The sequence below is a fragment of the Caretta caretta genome, chromosome 9 (assembly GCF_965140235.1).
Source record: "Caretta caretta isolate rCarCar2 chromosome 9, rCarCar1.hap1, whole genome shotgun sequence".
In the NCBI taxonomy this organism is placed as follows: domain Eukaryota; kingdom Metazoa; phylum Chordata; order Testudines; family Cheloniidae; genus Caretta; species Caretta caretta.
This window is the reverse complement of record NC_134214.1, coordinates 44,748,487-44,770,215: the sequence shown is the minus strand read 5'-3', so window position 1 is coordinate 44,770,215 and position 21,729 is coordinate 44,748,487. Positions and strand designations below refer to the sequence as shown.

At 42.4% G+C, this 21,729-nt stretch overlaps 2 protein-coding genes across 2 annotated transcripts in view; one reads left to right on the top strand and one right to left on the bottom strand.

Moving 5' to 3' along the window:
* The window catches only part of LOC125642961 (claudin-19-like), a 44,033-nt gene extending 38,233 nt beyond the window's left edge, over window positions 1-5,800 (top strand). The window contains exons 4-5 of the mRNA XM_048864977.1: window positions 4,149-4,259; window positions 5,630-5,800. Of these exons, the coding sequence (XP_048720934.1) occupies window positions 4,149-4,259; window positions 5,630-5,729 (211 nt within the window). The 3' untranslated portion in view covers window positions 5,730-5,800. The remainder of the gene's footprint in view (window positions 1-4,148; window positions 4,260-5,629) is intronic.
* Window positions 5,720-10,516, bottom strand: DUSP28 (dual specificity phosphatase 28). The gene is made up of 2 exons (XM_048864978.2): window positions 9,994-10,516; window positions 5,720-8,833 (listed from the first exon to the last, which is right to left on the bottom strand). The coding sequence occupies exons 1-2, from the start codon at window positions 10,339-10,341 to the stop codon at window positions 8,690-8,692; spliced, it is 492 nt and encodes a 163-aa protein (XP_048720935.1). The 5' UTR covers window positions 10,342-10,516; the 3' UTR covers window positions 5,720-8,689.
* Between the last annotated feature and the right edge of the window lie 11,213 nt (window positions 10,517-21,729).

Below are 21,729 nucleotides of genomic sequence, written 5' to 3'. Positions count from 1 at the left end.
ACCCAGCTACATCATTCAACTTTCTAGTGTAGATCAGCCCCAAGCCTTTCTCCTCTTCAGTGGGCAGCTTCTCAATACATATTAGTTTGTACTAACTCATAATGAAATTTTCCGCAGCTCCTTTAGCGATCAGCCCTTTCTCCCTAGCTTTACTTTGTCTCATTTGTTCTTGAAGTTGATGATAATGCCAATATTTTGTAGAACTTATCTCTGCTGTTCCTTTTTGAATAGTGTGGATCTCATTTGTACTTTTTATTATGTTTCCTAGAAAACACAAATCTGTCCTCCCTTGGCTTCTATGACTCCATCCTTTCCAGGTTTTTTATTCTATTTCTCTGATTCTTCTGTGTGTCCTTTAGAGCAGGAGGGGCTATGGGATGCTGGCTCCAGGAGGAGGCTGGGGGTTGGGGTGCAGGAGAGAGTTTGGGACGCTGGCTCTGGGAGGGGGCTCAGGCCGGGGGTTGGGGTGTAGCCTCCTGCGGCTCCCGGTCTGTGGCACAGCGCGGCTGCTGCTAAAAAGCAGGCTCCCTGCCGGCCCCGGCCCCATGCCACTCCCAGAAGGGGCCAACATGCCCCTGCGGTCCTTGGGGCGGGGGCACGTGGCTCTGCGCGCTGCCCCTCTCTGCAAGCATCGCCCCCGCAGCTCCCCTTGGCCACGGCTCCCCGTTCCCGCCAAGGGAAGCTGTGGGAGCAGTGCCTACAGGCAGCAGCAGTGCGTGGAGGGAGACCCCTGCTCCCACCCCCCAGGGCCATGGAGGTGGCTAGCGGGGGGTGGGGGCAGAGATCTCCCTCCGCGCACTGCTCCTGCCTGCAAGCACTCCCCCCCGCAGCTCCCCTTGGCCGGGAACGGGGAGCCGTGGCCAAGGGGAGCTGCGGGGGCGATACTTGCCGAGAGGGGCAGTGCGCGGAGCCACGTGCCCCCGCCCCTCCCCAAAGGCTGCGGGGGCACGTTGGCTCCTTCTGGGAGTGGCGTGGGGCCGGGGCAGGCAGGGAGCAGGCAGGGAGCATGCCGTACCACGCTGCACCATGGCCCAGGAGTCGCTGGAGGTAAGTGCTGCCCGGCGGCAGACCACACCCCAACCCCGAGCCCCCTCCCAGAGCCAGCACCCTGTACCCCCTCCTGCGACCCAACACTCTGCCCCAGCCCAGAGCCCCCTCCCACACCCAAATTCCCTCCCAGAGCCCGCACCCCCTCCTGTACCTCAGGCTCAGCCCAGATCCCCCTCCTACACTGCGAAACCCTCGGCCCCAGCCGAGCGTGCACCCCCTCCCGAACCCCAATCCTCTACCACAGCCAGGTGAAAGTAAGTGAGGGTGGGGGAGAGGGAGCGACGGAGAGAGGGGGGGATGGAGTGGGGTGGGGCATTGGGGAAGGGATGGGGTAGATCCTGGGTTGCCCTTAAATTAAAAAAGTGATCTTGGGCGTAAAAAGGTTGGAGACCACTGCTTTAGAGGGTTCTCTCCCATCCCTTTCTAACATTATGTTGGAGTTCCACTGGGCTCTGTCCTTGGTTCTGTTCTCTTCTCCCTCTACACTTTATTGCTAGGTAATCTGTCTCACAAACACAAATTCAACTACAATCTCTGTGCTGACTACTCACAGAGCTATCTGTACTCTGGACCTGTCTCCTTCTGTCCAAACTAAACTCTCAGCTTGTGTCTAGCTGTCAGTTCAAGTTCAACCTGGCTAAAACAGAACTCCTAATTCCCCCCTGAAACTCTTCCCACTGTCTCCTGTTTCATACACTGTAGACAACACCACCATCCTGCCAGTCACTCTCATCTGTAATCTGGGCATCATCTTCAACTTGGATCTCTCTCTAGGTCCTCACATCCTGGCTGTGTCTAAATCTTGCAGATTTTTTCAGCATAACGCCACTAGGATACAGCCTTTCCTATCCGTCCACATAGTTCAGCTATCATCTTGTGTCCCAATTACTGCAACATTCTTCTCTTTGCCCTTGACATATGCAATCTTTCCCCATTCCTATCCATTCAGAATGCTGCTGCAAAGATCATTCTCCTTACCCATCACTTTGACATGTCACCTCATTTTTTGCATGGTTCTGACTCATCACTTTCCATGCCTATCCCCAACCTGTCTATCACCTCTCATTCATTATTGAAGGGTCAGCTCCTGATTCCAATCTGCAGCCATAGCTCACTTGTTAAATTTTCAAACAAGCACTTTCGTGCTTTCTCCCATGCTGTCCCTTACCCTTGGGAGAAGCTCCTTGTAAACAGCCACAAAGCTACAGTAGAACCTCAAAGATACAAACACCAGAGTTACGGACTGACCAGTCAACGGGACACCAAGTGAAACCAATCAGGCAGTAGCAGAGACAAAAATTTTTTTTAAAAAAAGCAAATACTGTACTGTGCCTGTATTGCATCTTAGAGATAGGCACGTCTGGGATGCCTGTCCGCACCCCCGTGCACGGGGCAGCCACTAACAGCAAGGCGCTGGGGCTGCCAGCCCAAGGCATCTGGAGCCAGCCAGTAGAGCAGGAGCAGCACTGGGATCTGCACCGCTTTCACTCCTTCCCCACTCCCCGGGGAGGGGGACAGCTGTTTTTACACACACACACCCTGCCCTGAGTGGGAAAGCTTGCAAACTCATGCTGGTGCTGAGTATGGAGCTCAGCTGCTGCTGAAACTGGGCCTGGAGTGTCAGCTGCTGGATCTGGAGTCTGAACTGCGCTTTGTTCAGTATTACAAACATTTCAGAGTTATGGACAGCCTCCATTCCTGAGGTGTCCGTAACTCTGAGGTTCCACTGTACTTCATTATCCTCCTTCAACTTCCTCCTTCAACCTCTCCTTTGCCTTGATGCCTACAAAACATGACAGCGGTTAGGCTGCAGGTGTGCCGAGACCACAGCATGTCGTGCTGACCAATATTGTCTCATTGTTTCCTTGTACTCATCTATTTGTCTATATCCATCTGTTGTTTTATATTCTAATTGCAAGCTCTTTAGGGCAGGGACTGTCTTTTTTTCTGTGTTTGTACAACATCTGGCACAGTGGGGCCCTGATCCATGACTGGGATTTCTAGGTACTGCTATCATACAAATAATAACATTAAGCTCTCCATTAAGAAGAAAAGGGTGATGGGTTTGTATCTGGCATTGTGAAAGATTGACTAAACCAGTCATTCTTGACTATTTATTACTGATGTTCAGGGTTAGTCCTCCTTACTGTTACCACTTGCTGGTAATACCAGGTTAGATATGAAAAAGCTGGATGTGAAGAGAACTCCAGTTGACTACATAGAGTTAAGCCCTTCAGGAAATCCACCAGCTGTTATTAGAATATAAGGAGAAGTCTAAGGGTAAAGCAATCTTGGAAAAGCAAAGACTAGACTGGATGAGAATTTATATTCAGACCTGGTATGAATAGGCAGAAGTTCCTTTACTAGAAGGAAACTAAGTTTTCTGCATTACAACAAGAGAACCATATCTACAATATGCACCTATAACATTGCTGTCTTTGAGATTTTTAAGGTTGCTACTTTCAGATCAGTTCACACTTTTAACTAAACATTTTCTTGGTAGGAGTGCTAGACCAGACACTACTTGCTTAGCTGTTTACTAGTCTTCTACAGTGGGGATCTGTATTGGTAATTCTGTGTAGGAGAAAATTATTACTCTGAAGAGATAATACTGAAATCTCCAGATGTAAGTGGATAAGTGCAGTAAACCTTTTCCCCCTTTTATCTTCAAGCTGTTGCTCCATGTGTTCTGTTCTCAGACACTGTAAATATCTGTCCTTTATGACCAACTCTTCAGTATTTCTAAGCAATTACCTATCCCCCTTTATCTCCATATTGCTTATTAATTTTTTGTTCTTTAAATCCCTGATTCAGCAAAGCACTTAAGCAGAGATACAAATGCTTACATTATTGGCCACATCATCTATTATGTAACATTTAATTGGGTACTGAAACTAAACTGCCTGGTTTATAATTCTCTACATTCTTTACCAAGAATGATGCTAGCTTTTTATACAATTAGCACATCTTACAGCTAGTACAGTGTAAAATGTATTACTGCTTCATACAAACTATATAATAATATAATGGAGAAAGCTTTAAACCTTCTATGTGTGATCCTGTTGTATGATGCTTCCATAAAATCCTTCATATTCCAGGTATGAACTAGGAGATGCACTGTACTTAGGCTGGGCTGGATCGATTTTGTCTATGCTTGGTGGGATCTTCTTGACTTGTTCATGCAGAAGGGGAAAAAGAGGAATGCACAGGTAGCTCTTCATCTTAAAGGTCAAAATAAATGATATACTTCAATCAGTGCCAATTTATGCATAGAAAGTGGGTTTGTCCCCAATTATCCACTTCTGTATTGTGTACATGCAAAAACTAGAGGCTAGGACTGTCGATTCAACACTGACTCTTGCCATAAACTCGTGATGTAAACATGTATATACTTTTTACGCCTATCCTTCTGACCTCTAACACTGGCTTGTAAAAATTTAAAATAATCAGTTTTATATTTTTTATAATTATGGGCAGTGTTGGTGCTTCTAATGATCGTACAATGGAATTGTGCCAGGGCCGGCTCTAGGTTTTTTCCCGCCCCAAGCTCTGAGAGCGCAACTGCCCAAGCAAAAAAAAACAAACAAAAAAATGGCTGGAATGCTGCCCCTGGAATTGTGCCACCCCAAGCACGTGCTTGCTTTGCTGGTGCCTAGAGGTGATCCTGAATTGTGCAATCAAAGAGCAGAGCTTCCTTTGTATTGGTAAAACTGCAATACAGATCTTTAACTTTTTTTTGTATTGTGGCAGTAGTGCCATAATTTTCTAATCATATTTTCACTACCATTAAAAGGATCTAATTCCATTTATCTTGCAGAAAATAAAATCCTTTTCCCCCAAAGCAACCGATACAGCTTAAGAAATTCTGAGATTTTTCGTGTTTCTCGGAGAAAGGTTTGTTTAGCAATATGTCAGATAAATCAAGTTTCTGGCCTGACTACTTATCCTTTTTCATTGGAAAAATATAATCTTTATTTGAAATAAGTCAGACATGCAGCAGTTGTCTGGGAAATGGTTGCAGCTGTCAGAAATAGCAGGTCTGTGCACCCTTGAGATGTCCAAGCAATACTAGGTCCAAGTACATATAAACCACATTTATGTAAACCTTTAAAAAAAGGTGATGAACAGAAGGAAGAAGCATGTTGGATGATGCTTTACTTAAACATTAGAAAAAGCTGTGTGAGAACAGCCAATGAGGGACAGTATTACGTTGAGCATGATATACTATTGCATATTGAGCCTGGTCCAAAGCCACTGAAGTTGATGGACAAATTTCAGTTGACTTAATAGGGCTTTGGATCTGACCCACAATGCACTGACTCTCTAATTTTCAAATTTGATTTTAGTAAGTCCTTCAGTGAAATCTAGTACAGAATTTAAAGCTCTGCACTATGCGTGAGATCCCAACAGCATGAACCCAAGATAATTTCCAATTACATTTTTTATCTTATTGATTTGTGTTAAAAATTGCAACTAGCGTAAATAAAGACTCCTGCTTAGATCAGTTAAACTGATTTTGTCAAAGAGCATGTGGATGTATAGTACTTAATTATTTACAGTTCATTTTTCTTAATTACAGTGACCGCAAGTATGACTACTCAGCTGGCCAGGCAGCTCATCAGCCATGCATTTACACCAAAAATTCTGATACAGTCATGACATCCAAAGATTATGTGTAAACTTTTTATTTTTTTAATTGTTTGTACGTTAACATCTTGTCAATCCAAATAAAAAGATAAATTAATTTTGAGTGTTCTAGTTCAGGTTGCAATCTTTATCTCAGTATTGAGGTTGTTCTATGTTTTAATACTTCCATCTGGGAATATTTTGAAAATCGAAACAGTTAAGTTTCTGGAAAGATATTGCCACATGGAGATTTCCTGTTCACTGACAAACCAAGCAAAACGAAGCCATAATGTATGGTGTACCTTGACAACAAACCAAGAGTAATTGTTAATCTATTTTTGACTGGCTCAAACAGGGAAACTGACATGCTGCAACTAATCACAGCCTAATAAAACTACAGTGTTGTAAAATGTACTGTAATTTTATTAATACTTCGCTTTGTATTTTTTTAAAAATGTTTTAGCTTTTAAGAGTAAATAAAAATTAACCCTTGTGTGATTTGCAGTTCTGAATTAAAGTTGTTATGGATAGTATTAATGAAATGTTAATTTTATTATATTTGCACTTAAAGACATGTTTTATTGATACATTATGTCTAGTACAGAGGTTCTCAAACTGGCACCCACCTAGGGTGTGTGGAATGTATTTGGGGTGGGGTGAGAGGCTTTAGGGGAAAAAAAAAAAACTTACTGTGCACATTTTACCCATAGCGATGAATAACTAGCAAAGCTGATTCCTCCAGACATATCAGGCACTGTGCATTTAACTGTAGATGACTCTGTGCATTTTCATGGATTTCTGTTAAGTTTGCATTGGATTATAAAAAGTCATGGCCATCTCTATATTAATCTGTTTGCTATGATGTGATGTGCACATTTAATTGTAAAAACAATGAGGAGTCCGGTGGCACCTTAAAGACTAACAGATTTATTTGGGCATAAGCTTTTGGGTTTTTTACTCACAAAAGCTTATGCCCAAATAAATCTGTTAGTCTTTAAGGTGCCACCAGACTCTTAGTTGTTTTTGTGGATACAGACTAACATGGCTACCCCTCTGATATTTAATTGTAAGCATGGACCACAATCAGTTTTGCTTTTGCTCTTATTGCAATGGATCACTGGCTCATTTGTGCAACAGAAAACCCCCCAACTCAAGTGAAAAACAAAGAAGCCAAAATTTGATTCAAGTGAAGCACTGCTGCCACATACATTGGTATAGGTACTTCCGTGGCATGAGAGGGGGCAGGAGTGTCACAAACTATTATAGACACAAAGCAGGGGGGGCGCAATCAAATAACTTTGAGAACCACTGGTCTAGTATGTGGGATTTGTAGTGGAACTTTTTAAAAAAAATTGCAGAACACAACACACTAAAATCCTTGTCCAGTGGATGGCAAATATACAAATATAATAATATACAAGGGATACTGCAAACAGTCAGGAATGGAGAAACCAGCTGATAAAGGGGTGCATTATCTATTGGATGCCTTATTCCCAAATCATTGATTACATTTTTACTTATTGTTTTGTGGATTTAAAAGAAAAAAAAACCACTGAATTAGAATTGTCTAATTCAAACTGTTCCACAGTGGCTCTGTTCTGCAGTAATTTTATGGTTGTAACTTTCAGTCATTAGCACTTTCATCTCAAGTTACTCTGCTGCTGGGAATACCCTTTGTATTGTATAAGCATTTAGTCATTAAAGATTAGCTAACCTTTGTAAAAATTACATTGGTTTGCTGAGCAATGCCAAATTAAATTTCACATTGACAGTTTTACAGCTTTCATAGTTGTTTTTTAAATTTCAAATGTATTAAAACAGTTCAATAAAATAATCCTCTACTTTTGTTGATTCTGAGCCCCATGATTAAATTTAAATGTAGCCCAAGTTGCAAATTTTATCTGTCTCCAATGTACCCAGATAACATATTTCCTATGAAATCATATAAGGGCTCTTAGCAGAAACACTGTTTTGTATGTGTGATATAGAATGTTTTTATACCCTGGTGATCTATTCAGTAAGTCAGTTTGGGGACTGTTAAATCTCATTTGTTTTAGTAAATGGTAATAGAATGGATGGAGATTACATTATAATGCCAGTTTCTTCCCCTGTGTGTCTTTTAATTGTTTTAATATTGTGATGGATATTTCAGTACTGCTGAAAACAAGGAAAAGCTCAGCTAATTCAGGCATAGAATGAGCAGTAGCTGTGTAAGATCCCACACAGAACTCTGCCAGTATTCAGCCTGTGGTCTACAATGCCCCTCTATTCTAGTTCTAGACCTACTCATGAACAAGTAGGTGAGGGCTGTCAAATTTATTTTGTGGAGAGGCCAGATTGCACTCTTAATTATTGCCCAATGGATGGGGTACAGATTTGAACTATATACTGTTCTAGGCACAGTAGTTCTCCCACTGCTGTCATTGGGAGCTTTGTACCAAGATCAAGGGTAGAATATAGCCTGTATGTAGTAATGAAAGGTTATTTGTTCAGCGTCCTATTTAGAATCACTCAAAAGGGAAAACATGCTCACCATTAGGACAGAGCCACTTTTTTCCCTTCCCTATCTGTTCCGTTTGTCCCTCTTCATTTCTCTTCCTTGCTTCACTCGGTACCTTTTTCCCTGCAGCAATTTCCACCGCCTGTGGGCTGCTCTCCTACCCCTTTTCATCTGCTAAAATGATCAATAGTTAAATACTTAGTCTTCATTAGGCTTTAAAGTTAGCACCCCACTGAGCTGAATGGAGAATCAGGAAATTCACACCTCATGTCATTGTTGTAGGTTTATACAGGATTGGGGAAAATAATACTGCTTTGGTTATACTGTTCATATTTGGAAGATTATCTTTACACCCATAAAGGTTAGAATTTTTTTTTTAAATCTGCAGAATCTGAATGTCATGCAAACCTCAAAAATACATAGAGAAGGCTGGATGTATTATGTTCTTCTAGTTGGTTTTGCAGCCCTGCTAGGCCTTTCAGAAGCAATTGTGTTTAACTTTGAAAAAAAAATTTAATCAGAATTATATTTGGAAGAAATCATTTTTTCAGAAGAATGACCCAACTGATGCTGCATCTGTAAATGTTCTTCATATCTCTGCAGCTGAGACCAGAATCCTGTGTTGGGCTCTACTCCTGGTCTGGCAGTCTTCACAGTCTAGAAGAAGTGACAAACATTGCATGTGTAGTAGAAATTGTGCAGGAAATCAGGCAAGATATTTCTCCCCTCCCCAAGACCTCTGAGAAAGTTGATTTTGATATTTATGTGGGAATAATTACAAAAATATACAAAACAAGCACATTTCACATATGCCAAAGAATATATGTTATAATTTTTTGAGTAATCTGATCTGTTGTATCTAGGGAAGTGAGGGTTAGTCCAGTTCCTAGTGAAGTGGCATCAACATGACAATCATCTTAATTAGTAACTTTTCTGGTAGGTCTAATAAAGGCCAAGGGTGAAAGCACATATAGACCGAGCCCCACTTGGAGGGCATTCCAAATCAAAGTTGAGGCATTATTAGTATGTAAGGGACTGTTTATCAGGAACAATATTGTCTCTGTGCAGTGTTTGGCTATTACATAGATAACACTGCTATGAAGGAGATCAGGATTAATACTGCCAAGTGATATCTGCACAGATTTGCTTGATTTTTTCCACTGAGTGGCTTTCTCTGTCTACACCTCATTTTATGTTAGTTTGCCATGGATTTGCAAATGCAATCAGGACTGTTCACAGAAACAGCCAGCTTTCTTTGACTATTCTACTGTGTTTTCTTAAAAAAGATTTGACTTGGTAATTGTATTTGTTCCAGAAGCCTAATTTTAAGAGCTTCCCTTGTCCAGTCAGGGACCAAACAGTTAGCATGGGATTGTGTCCAATCATAACAGCTCAAATTTGGAATGCTGAATATTCTTAAAACTGCTTACAAACTACAGTCCAATAATACTCACAGGATTTCAAGTGAATACATTTGAAAATGTTCATACAATTTGTGAATAAGATTGGAAAAGAAAAAAGCATGATTTGCTCTGCTTTTATATATAATAAAATGGGCTAAGGACACTAAAATGCAACTATAAAACTACATCAGATTTTGTCAGTATTATCAATAATGGCACTCCTTTGTGTCCAAGTTCAGTAAAGCAATTTAAAGAGTTTTATCTCCAGGTGCTTATTTTTTTCAGATAGGAATGCTGTCTCCTATGTTGTTTATTTCTTGTGGTCTTAGGAATTGGGTCATTATTCATAACATAATTTGAAATGAATTTCTTATCAAACATAAGAGGTATAACTTTCAAGCATAAGTACAGTACCTCAAAGGCATCCTTGAGAGTGAGATTTTGGTGTCTCATCAGATAGGCAGTGCAGATTGCTGCAGATCTGCTGCGGCCATTTTTACAGTAAACTAAGCATTTTCCACCACTTCGTACTGTGTCCTCTATGGCATTGCTGCACTGTTCAAAATAGTTATACAAGTCCTCCAAAGGGTCATCAAAAACAGGAACCCGCAGGCTTCGAACTTGGTGAAGGCCTGGGAATGGCTGCTGCCTGGAGACATTAATACAGAATGTAACTCCCTCTTGAGTGAGGAGTTCTTTGTTGCAAGCTGATCTAGAATTACTGATTAGCAAAGAATCAGTGATCTTACAGAGCTGTAACATTGGCAACAAAGGGTGGAGTGTCACCACTGCCCTGTGACGCTTTCATAGGCTGCTTTCCATGAGAATCATTAAGGACTGTGGCAGAACACAAAATGATACTTAAACCCTGATTAATTGAAAGTGCAGTTTATTTCTAGCAGCACTTTGGCTTGTTTCTGCTGTCCTGTGCCTTAGCCATCTGTGCTGTGCTATATTTATTCTACACTTACTGTACCAGAACTAAAGGATTCCTTCAGGTCCTAATGCCCTCTTTAGTGGGGTAGAAACATTTGAGAAATTAAATCACAGAGCAGAGCCCACAGAGCAATCTTAGAACAGTTTAGAAATTTGAATAGCACCAATTCCTTCAACAATTTTGTAGTTTCTTAACACAAAAATAAATTAATCTGCCCCAGGACTCCTGTTTATTCAGAAAGTAATGCTACTGTAACCCCTGAAATATTGACCAGGTAGGAATAAAATGAACTCAAAGCAAATAGAATATATTGCACCAAGTCTGGAGCAGTGGATTGTTTTTAGGAGCTTGGAGTATTTTCTAAATTGTTAATGTTAATAGAAAACAGCACCCCCTTTTGCTGAGCACAGCTTTCTGAAGCTTGCAGAATGTTTGGGGGATGAAAGTTTTCAATAATTCTGCACTTTGTGGATAAAAAGTGAGCAAAGAAATGATATAAAGATATTGATTATTATGTCACAGCGTGAGACTCACCCCTGCAGTGCCTGCTACTGGTCTCTCAGAGAATTAGCTCTTCCAGCCTCCAGAGCACCTTCTGCAGGCCAGTGTCTCACTGCCACTGGCCCCCCATGTCCCTCCCAGACCCTGGTGCCCGTTGGTAGTACCCCCACAGATCTGGGTCTCCCCCTCCCAGGGAAACCCCCACCCACTATCCTCACCTCGCCTCAGACTTTGGCTACTGCCAGTCACCATTGAGCCCCCACACACTGGGGCAGGCTACAGTGTATAAGCCAATCATCACAGGCAAGGGGGTTTTGGACCTGCTGTCTCTGCCTACCCATGGGCTGCCCCTGCAACCCCAGTACCCTGTCTTAGGCCATCTGCCAGGCCTGCAGCCTGGGGCTTTTCCAGTCTGGAGCCTCCCAGCTCCTCTGGCCTTCCCCAGTACTGCTTCACCTCAGATACCATGGTACACTCCCCAGCAGCCAGGCCTGTCTCCCTCCATGACTAGAGGAGACTATCTGCTCCTGGCCCACTGCCTTCTTATAAGGGCCAGCTGAGCCCTGACTGGGGCGTGGCCACATCTGAGCCTGCTTCCCCAAATCAGCCTGGGAACTGCTTGCTCCCAGCCACAGCCCTCTCCTGGGCTATTTTAAGGCCGGAGCCGGTGACCACCCTGCTACACACACATCCCCTCAAAACCCCCACCCCTGGGGGAAGAGGGACCTCTTGGCCCAGGCTCCCTAAAGTTGGCACTCCAGGGTCACCCCTCCAGGCTCACACACCTCCTCTCGGTGGCCTCCCAGCTTCAGGTCACCTCCCAGAACTGGGCCTCTGCCTTCCGACGGGCCAGCTCCGCGGCCTCCAGCCGCGTCCGTAGGTCGGCGTCTCCCGGACCCCCTGCTTGCAGGGTCTGGGTCCACTTGGTGGCTTGTTCCTGGACCACCTGGCCCCCAGCCTCTTGCTGGGCCCACTCAGTCTGAGTTTCCCCATTGGCGACCGGCTCTGCGATGGTCTGGGTCCCGACTCCCTGTTGGGTCCCCGCCATCTCCGCCTCTGTCGCCTTCTCCAAATCCAGTGTGGCCCCCTCCAGGCACCTCCGTCGTCCAACCCTCAACTCCTTTGAGGGGGTAGTGCCTCCTAACGTGTCCTGGGATATGGCAGCCCCAGCAGGCTCCCCATCTCTTTGCTGCATTCGCTCCCCTTCGGTCCCTCTCAGGTCTCACCCTTCCACCAGGGTGGACCTGGACCCTCTGACTTGGGCCTGGGTCCACTGCATGTGGCCCTTCTGCCCACAGGCCGGCAGCCACCTGGGTTTTCTCACCCAGAGGACTGTCCCCAGAACTTGCCCCTCTCTGTCTCCTGGGTGAGGCGCCTGGCCCCCCACCCCAGTAGGAACAATCCCTCTTGATATGCCCGCGCCTCAAACAGGCATAACATGTCTGTCCCTCGGCCACAGGCCTCCTGGCCCTGGCTCTCAGCCTCTCCACCACTCCTCTGAAACCCATTCCTGAGGAGGTTTACCAAGGTTCCCTTACCAGCTGGCCCAACTGTTCCTGGAGGGCCTCCTGCACCTCCTGGGCCTCCTGGATTCCCTGCAGGTGATCAGCCCCCTTCCACCGGGGCCCAACCAGGGACTCCACATAGCCTATGTACCTGGGATTGCTCAACCTTGCCTGGAGACTCAGCAATGCCCCCCAGACATGCCTGGACTTCTGTTCCCCAAGCATATGGGACTGAGGGTATAAAACAGAACACAGGGGCCCCATACTTGGCCTTTCTCCTTCCCCCACCTATGCTGCAAGAAACAAAGACACTCAGAAGAAGACAAGACTCCAACACAGGAGACCGGCCTGGTTTAAGGGACAAACCTGTATATTAAGAACTGCAATATCCAGTGGGGTCAGAAGAGCTGCTTAATCTAGATGTTGCCCAGTCTAATAAGGTTGAGAATTTAGACTGTATGCATATATTTTCTTTTCTTTTGGTAACTAACTAACTCTGACTTTTTGCCTATCACTTAATATCACTTGAAATCTATCTTTTGTAGTCAATAAATTTGTTTAACTGTTTATCTTGACCAGTGAGTTTGCCTGAAGTGAGTGGCAAATCTGCTCAGGCAAATCTGCTCAAATCTGCAAAGGCTGGTGTATGTCCACTTTCCATTGATGAAGTGGTGAACCAGTTAATAAATTTGCACTGCTCATCTTGAGCAGTGCAAGATGGCATCTTCCTGAGGTACAGTGCTGGGAGCTGGGGGGATTCGGCCGGTGCTTCTCTCTGTGTGATTCATGAGTGGCTCTGGGAGCATTCATGCAATCTAGCTGGGTGCGGGAGCTCCACATGCAGTTGTGCTGAGTGGTAACAGCACCTGTAGGGGTTTGCAGCTGGTCACTAGCAAGGCATCGTGAGGGACAGCCCAGGCCAGAGAGACTTAAGGGGGCACAGTGGTCCGATGGTCCCAGGCTGCACTCCGGGAATCCCATCACAGTGGCGCAATGAGCTGGTTGAAATACACAGCTTGTACTGAGCAAGATTTGCACTTCATACACTGGTGTAAAGATTTAATTTGTATAAACTTGTCTTAACTAGGCACCTCTCTTAGATTTGTTGTTTGCAGAGAAGATGAATGTAGTGCCATTTGCCTTCTTGTCCAGTCTGGGTCTGTGATTGTCCATGTATCCTGGGGGCGGGGGGACAAGGACTAGCACAGGGCTCATGGTGTCATTCAGCCAGGTCTCAGTGATGCAGCTTATATTGGGTGCTTTGTCACTGATGTGGTCATGGATTGTTTCTTGTTTGTTATTGGCAGATTTTGCATTGATCAATATCATCTTTAGTTCATGTTGTTTTGTGTGTTCTGCTTCCAGCCCATGCCTAGTAGTGGTCTTGTGCAGCATATAGGTGTTAGATGTCTGGAACTTGTTTCTTATGTCCATTTTTCCATTGAACTGAGATAGGTGATTATGTGGATTGTGCTAGGGAATAATCTGAGTGGAGGAAGGATTGGCTGGATATCCAGATGCCATGGGAAAGGCATGTCTATTGGATATTTTTTGGAACTGTAACCTCGTTGAGTCCTGGGAATGGGTGGAGCTGAAGCAGTGTGCTCCTGGAGTGTTGGTGGCATAACAGCAATGGAAATAACAGTAATGACAATAATAATAGATAGGATTGAGGCCAGTAGAAGGAGAATGTGTGAATGGCATCATAAGAATGACCATATTGGGTCAGACCAGTGGTCTTTCTAGCCCAGTATCCTGTCTTCTAACAGTGGCCAGTGCCAGGTGCTTCAGACGGAATGAACAGAATGGGGCAATTATTGAGTGATCCATCTCCTGTCGTCAAGTCCCAGCTTCTAGCAATCAGAGTTTTAGGTCCACCCAGAAGATGGGGTTGCATCCCTGACCATCTTGGCTAGTAGCCATTGATGGACCTATCCTCCATGAACTTATCTAATACTTTTTAGAACTCAGTTATACTTTTGGACTTTACAACATCCCCTGGCAATGAGTTCCACAAATTGACTGTGCATTCGGTAAAGTAGTACTTCCTTATATTTGTTTTAAACCTGCTACATATTAGTTTCATTGGTGAGCCCTAGTTCTTGTGTTATGTGAAGGGGTAAATTATATTTCCCTGTTCACTTTTTCCACACCAGTAGTTATTTTATAGCCCTCTAACGCATCCCCCCTTAATCATCTCTTTTCTAAGATGAACAGTCCCAGTTATTTTAATGGCTCCTCATATGGAAGCTGTTCCATACCGCTAATTATTTTTGTTGCCCTTCTCTGTACCTCTTCCAATTCTAATACATCTTTTTTGAGATGGAGCAACCAGAACTGTATGCAGTATTCAAGGTGTGGGCATACAATTGATTTATATCATGGCATTATGATGTTTTCTGTCTTTTTATCTATCCCTTTTCTAATGGTTCCTAACATTCTGTTAGCTTTTTTTGAGTCCTGCTGCACATTGAGCAGATGTTTTCAGAGAACGATCCATGGTGACTCCAACATCTCTTTCTTGAGTGGTATCAGCTGATTTAGACCCCATCATTTTGTATGTAGAATTGAGATTACATTTCCCAATGTGCATTACTTTAACTTATCAACACTGAATTTCATCTGCCATTTTGTTGCCCAGTCACCCAGTTTTGTGAGATCCGTTTGTAATTCTTCACAGTTAGCTTTGGACGTAACTATCTTGAGAATTTTATGTCATCTGCAAATTTTGCCACCTCACTGTTCATCCCATTTTCCAGATCATTTATGAATATGTAGAACAACACTGGTCCCAGTACAGATCCTTGAGGGACTCCACCATTTACCTATCTCCACTGTAAAAATTGACCATTTATTCCTACCCTTTGTTTCCTATCTTTTAAGCAGATATTGATCCATGCGAGGACCTTCCCCCTTATCCCATGACTGCTTACTTTGCTTAAAAGCCTTTGTTGTGTGATGTTGTCAAAGACATTGTGAAAGTGCAAGTATGCTCTGTCCACAGGATCACACTTGTCCACATGTTTGTTGACTCCCTCAAAGAAATTCTACAAGGTTGGTGAGGCATGATTTCCCTTTCCAAAAGCCATGTTGACTCTTCCCCAATACATCATGTTCATCTATGTGTCCCAGTATAATTCGGTTCTCTACTATAGTTTCAACCAATTTGCCTGGTACTGAAGTTAGGCTCGCCTCTGGAGCCTTTTTTAAAACCAGTGTCACATTAGCTATCCTCCAGTCATCTGGTACAGAGGCTGAGTTAAGTGATAGCTTCATACCACAATTAGTAGTTCTGCAATTTCCTATCAGACAGCCATTTACTTGATGTTTGTCATGACACCCTAGTGCTCTTACTTACTTTTGGAGAGAGGTGGTTTAAGTGACTTGCCAGCTGGCATCACACAGGAATTCTGTGGCAGAGGCAGGGTTAGAATCCAGTTCTCCAGAGCAGCATTCAACTACTTTAACCATGAGACCTTCCTTCCCCTTCCTGCAGTCCCCTGCCTCATTCACTGCTTCTGCAACAAATGAGGCAGAAGTCTTCCAGGCACAGTCTCCTTCTTTACACAGTTGTGGTTCATCTTCAGAGCAAGCCCATCCCGTGCACTGAATGAGGCAGGGATCCTGTGGAAAAAATAGTATGTGATCATGTAATTAAAGACTGTATCATAATGCATACACACAAGGGGGCTGAATTCAAGTTGTACAGGCAATTTTAATACTATCATTTCCTCACTTTTGGGTGCTCCAATCTGCAGCCTTAATAATGTTCTTTTAGCTTTTGTGTGTCTAATTTCCTATTTTTTTTTAAAGCAAACTGAAAAAAACAAATTCCATCATGTGGCATCATATTGACACTACCATGGGTCATCGGCCTGGTTGGAACATTTAGATCTACCACGCATGCTTAAAACTTATTTTTCCCAAGTCTCATTCTTGGAAATGTCTGAACTGTTTTGACTGAAGCTTTCCCAAAAAAAATCAGGCTGAGGCAGACACCTGGCATATAGAATTTTGGCCCCAATGGTTAAAGTTTGGCAAAGTAATAAACAACTGAAAACAGGATCTTATAATGGGAATTGTGCAACCTTAAGAACAGGTGGCACTACCAGCCCCGCCTATAGTATTTTATGATCTTTAACATTTTGTAAATAATGCCCACATATTAAGGTGATTGGTGCTCTTACACTAAATGAATCAACATAGTGTGTATTGTTAATAAACTGCTTTGGGAGGAGTGAAAGGTGCAATATATTGTGGAATCCGATAGGCAGAGATAGGTTAAAAATAAAAGAAGCAAGAATTAATATATTACAGGATAGAAGCACCAAAAAGAGTTTCTATATATTTAAATGTATGAGTTGACAAACAGAAGCCTTTAGCCAAATGAAATAAATGATTGTTTACAGAGGCAATATGTGGAATCCGTTAATCTCTTCGAAGATAAGCACTTTCCTACATGACATCTATCTAAAGCTCCAAAAACAGGAACAAGACTAAAATGATTATCTCTTTCATATATATTCAGATATTCCCTTCATTCTTGAGTGACAGCCCCTCCCCTTCACAGTCACTTATGCAACATTGACAGGGTCATTTTGAGGGAGGTGGAAATGAGATTTTAAAAAAATTGTGGGTGCTTTTTTGTGTCATAGTTTTTGAACAATTATGGTACACTTTGGTAATATTTTCAAGCTTTTCTCAACAACCATGAAGGATAGAAACTTACTTTTCTATTTACACATATGCTGAAATTCTCACCTAATCACATGCCTCCAGGAACTGGGGCGTTAGGAAAAATGCCAAATATCATGAGAGTTGGCCAAACTGTCAAAAATTAACATGAGTCTGTTGTTAGAGCCTGCTTATTCTGGCTCTCTGGGCTCAGTCGTTTCTGATCTTTGTTTTAGTTATTAGGCCCGGGGTACTAGGATGAGGCATGGTCTCTTATTTTGTAAAAATATTTTAAAAACAACAAATAGATGGTTCCTGTATGAACACTGGTTTGAATTCACTCTTGAAGCTCTGCTGCTATTCAAACACAGCTCTCACTCCACTCTTTTTTAAGTCAACAGAGCCACCTTGAGTAAATTTTAATCTTTTTGGAACATGGAGATTGTTGGATTGAGGTTCATTTACTCAGCTGATGGGTCTAATAAATATTTATTAAGACAAAACTCATTTTACTCAGATCAGTTACTCAGAAGTGGGAAGCTCATCAGGATGATCTCATCACAGTTACTGCCAGCACCGGACAATACAGATTCAGCTTCCTTTTGTTACACAAAACTTATAAATATATTTTTGTTATCTTTTCTTATACATATGTATTCGTCTCTGATTTCCATGTTAACTCTTCTACCCCATCAATACCGGTTTAGTGTTAGTTCAAACTGGTCTGTTCTAGCTTTTTAGTTACTTTATCATTTTTTTGTTCTCACAAACATGATTACTCTGCAGTTTCTGACACATGCAGAACACTGAACATGATTATTCTGCAATTGCTTACACATACACAGTTCTGCATATGCTTATGCTGTTAAATGTTATCAGAACAGACTCTTAAAATCTGCAGCATGCTTCTGTCAGGTCTAAGTTTGCCTTCGCTCCCAACACTCCCCACCTTGAAGAAGCTGTGGAATCCTTTCTAGGTTGTCATCAAAGCCTGTATTTCAGATACATCTCTTCTTTCCCAACTGCCTGACCAACCTCCTAACCTTCCAAATAAATACACTTAACACCACTACTAGTATGGCTTGGACAATAACAAAGCCCACTGATACCATGAATGGTCCCCAATGTTGTACACTAACTTCCACCATGTGGCATTTCCCAGTGTATCTTTATCACTTTGAATACTTCGACTCCCCTGTCTCAAGGTCAAGAAATGTTCTGGACATCTGCTCATTAAGGCCTGCACATTTAAACATAATGGTGGTGTGACTTGGCCTAACTGTAGCACAGAATCTAGGGCAGTGCCAATCAGAGGGGCATCAGCTGATACATTGTGGACCTCATGCTGGGGAACTGGAAAAATTACCTTTTCCTTTAATCAAGTAACCTTTCTTGGAACTAAACAGAACACTGGCCAGTCATAATAATATGTTTGTGTTCCATATTGGAAGTGTCCAATCCAAGAGATTACACAATATTTGCCTTATCCAGCCCTTGAAACCTTGGCTTGACCTTATTCCTATTGCCTCAGCTGTACCGTGCTATTTCAGGTCTCTTCGTCTTAGGGGAACACACATGCTGGCAATGCACTTTGGAGTACATCACAATGACATAACGAGGTAGTATGCCTCTTGGAACAACATGAGGTATCTGGAGCTTTCCAGACTTCCCTTCCTTACCAGAATCTGAGGATGAGTGGCATATACCTTTAAGATGTAACCTGCCATGATAGGTTCCTGTGTACTATGGACTGAGGCCTGTGGGCATTGGTATTGCTAGTACCATAGGAAGGATCCATGTTTCATCAAGCTTCCCCTTTTCTCAGCATAATAGATCCTTTAGTAGTGCCTACCAACCCAACATCGATCTACTTCTTTTATTTTTTTCCCATTGTTCTAGCATCTTATTTGTTATGAACCTAGGCACTTTCCCACCTGAATTTCCTTTAGTCCTGCCTGTAGGTCCTGTATTAGGAAGTTGCTAATTGATACATTAGGATGGTTGATGATTTTTCCCATTTCATTGATTGCTGCTTCCATTTCCCTAAACCTGTTATCCTAGCATCCTGAACATCCTTTAAATGCTCCCCTACATGCTCATTCTGTTGTTTGTTTTACTTTGTTACCAGGTTTTGTAATTGAACTCTCATTTTGTGATTTTTCTTCCCACAATACTGTGATATCCATATGATTCCATGCTGAAGTTCTCGATGCCCCAACTCCTAATACTGTTCTTATACCTTTATCTCTCTTCCCTGACTCTTTCCCTTCTCAGGCAACCAGATTTCCCACAATTCCATCCCATCTATTGACTGTCTGAAATTTTGCACCCCTTTTGCTATCAATTGCATTTAGAAGTGCATAACATTTTGCATGACAGAGCTGCTGTGGTAATATAAAATTGGTTAAATTCAATGCTACAGGTATCATTTGGTACTGTACATTGTTATACATAATCTCATGTTCACGATTTATCACTAGTCCATTGCCAGGTCCTGCTTCTGTTTCTGGACATGGTTTACCATCTTGCTTCAATTCCAGAGTAGGAAGCATTGTTACTCTAGTGTGTTCAGGAGTGGTAGTGGTACTCTGCCAGTCCTTAATCACATTCAGAGAGAAGGTCAAAGTCTCAATCATTTTCCTGGCATGGTAGGTGGATTCATGGGCAGTAGTTCGATGATCTGCTAAAGTAACTGTAATATTTCCAGCATGTGTTAGCTGCATGCTATAAATGGTTAGGTTAGCCATTACCATCCCATTTAAACACACAGCCTCTTTTAGGTCTCCCAGTCCAAGTGCCTGTTTCTGCGAGTTGCTTGTGTTTGTGCAGGATCCTCCACCTTGGCTGCAGTCCAGTCAGTACCAGAACACTGTAGGCTTTCCTGCATGATTACCTAGGAATCATAAGGCTAGAGTGGCAGTTTCCCCTCATGTACTATCACTGTCTTGTTCCTCTGCTGTATCCCGAATCCCACGGACCCCAACACAGTGTATATTATGCCTCTCATGGTGATCAACACCTGAAACAAAACAAATAGTCTCCTTTCCTCTTTTTACATCAGTAGATTCACTTCTGTTCTTTGCTCCACATGGTTTCAGCTGCATAGCATGCAACCATTGATTCACCACCCCTTTTTCATCCTATACCCAAAACAGGTATACTGATGGACTAGTCTTGTCCATTGTATATTAGGGATCCTCCCAACTGGCTTTTGGAAAGAGCTGGTTAACTGAGACATACGACACAAGTTCCTGATTTCCCACTTCATACTCCTTTATCAGAAGCTTGGCCATCAAAATATCTTTTAATTTTTCATTGGACTTCCTCTGTATTAAGCAGCTTATATTTCTAAACTGAAATTTAATTTTTATATTTCAGCTTTGAATAAATTTTTCATAAGTGAGAACTTTTTTTTGGGTTAGGCTCTATTAGCTGTTGTATTTTAGCAAGGTTCTGTTTTACTGCTGATTTGATTTCTTTATTCTTTTCTGAGTCTCAGCCAACTTAGATATCGGTACCCCTACTTTAAATGAAACTTCTGATGGCCGTGAATGTTTGACAGATGATTCACTACTTTTCTTTGCAGACCTCCCTGGAGCTGGAGAAAGATGCTTTCATTGTTATGATTTGTTCTTCCAAACCTTGAGTAGTTTTGTTTCTATCCCCATCTTAAATTCCAAAGTTTTGGACAAAAGGATGTGTTTCACTACTCATAGTAGTAATATAGTATATATATATATATATATATATATATAGTATATATAGTATATAGTAGTAACTTTTTAGTGGAAATTTTCCCCTTTCTTCTAATAGCAAATGAAGTAATATGATTTTGACTTATACTTAATGCTCTGCTCAGTAATAAAAACAATTTGATTTCTGAATGAAGTAATTGCTAATTGTACATTGAAACTGCATCTTATATAGTAAGTCTATCTCAGATATTTACAGGGTGCCTCTCACCTTGATATTTAATGCAGATCTAATGGTTTTAGATTATTACTGGTTTGCTGGTCTCTCCTCCTGATAGACTCACTCTTATGGATTTCCATCATGAACTTTGGCTCTGGAGATTATAGCCTTTACAAAGTAATTCCAAGTGGAATGTCAGAGATTCATTTTGGGATTGTAAACTTTTATAGAGAATAAAAAAGGGATTATTAATGTACAATGTTATAAACTCAAGTACTCTTTCAAAAAGGAGTTCACCAACCTGGAACTGTTCTTACATTTGAATTGGCTCCCCACCCCACACCCTGCATTTAAAAAAAATATCTTTTCCCCCCACAAGCTCTTGTCCACAATTAAGACTGAAGGACCAATTTTACTGGCCTTACTCTTGTGAGCAATCTCCCCACCTTCAGTAGCAGTACTCTTGTAACTTAAACAGGATTTAACCTAAATTAATTAGTAGGATTGTTCATTACTAGTTGAAAATCTAATGCTGTGAGTTTTCTTTAAAAAATGGCCCGTGTTAACCTAAGAATGACATCACACTAAGGATAGACCACATGCATGCTGAGTAACTATGAC

Excerpts from the sequence above, each read along its gene's own strand:
- DUSP28 (XM_048864978.2), bottom strand. The coding sequence starts at position 10,341 with ATGTTACAGCTCTGTAAGATCACTGATTCTTTGCTAATCAGTAATTCT. Across the intron at positions 8,834-9,993 it reads CTCTCAAGGATGCCTTTGAG|ACTGTGAAGACTGCCAGACC; the intron begins GTACTGTACTTA and ends CACTTCTTCTAG.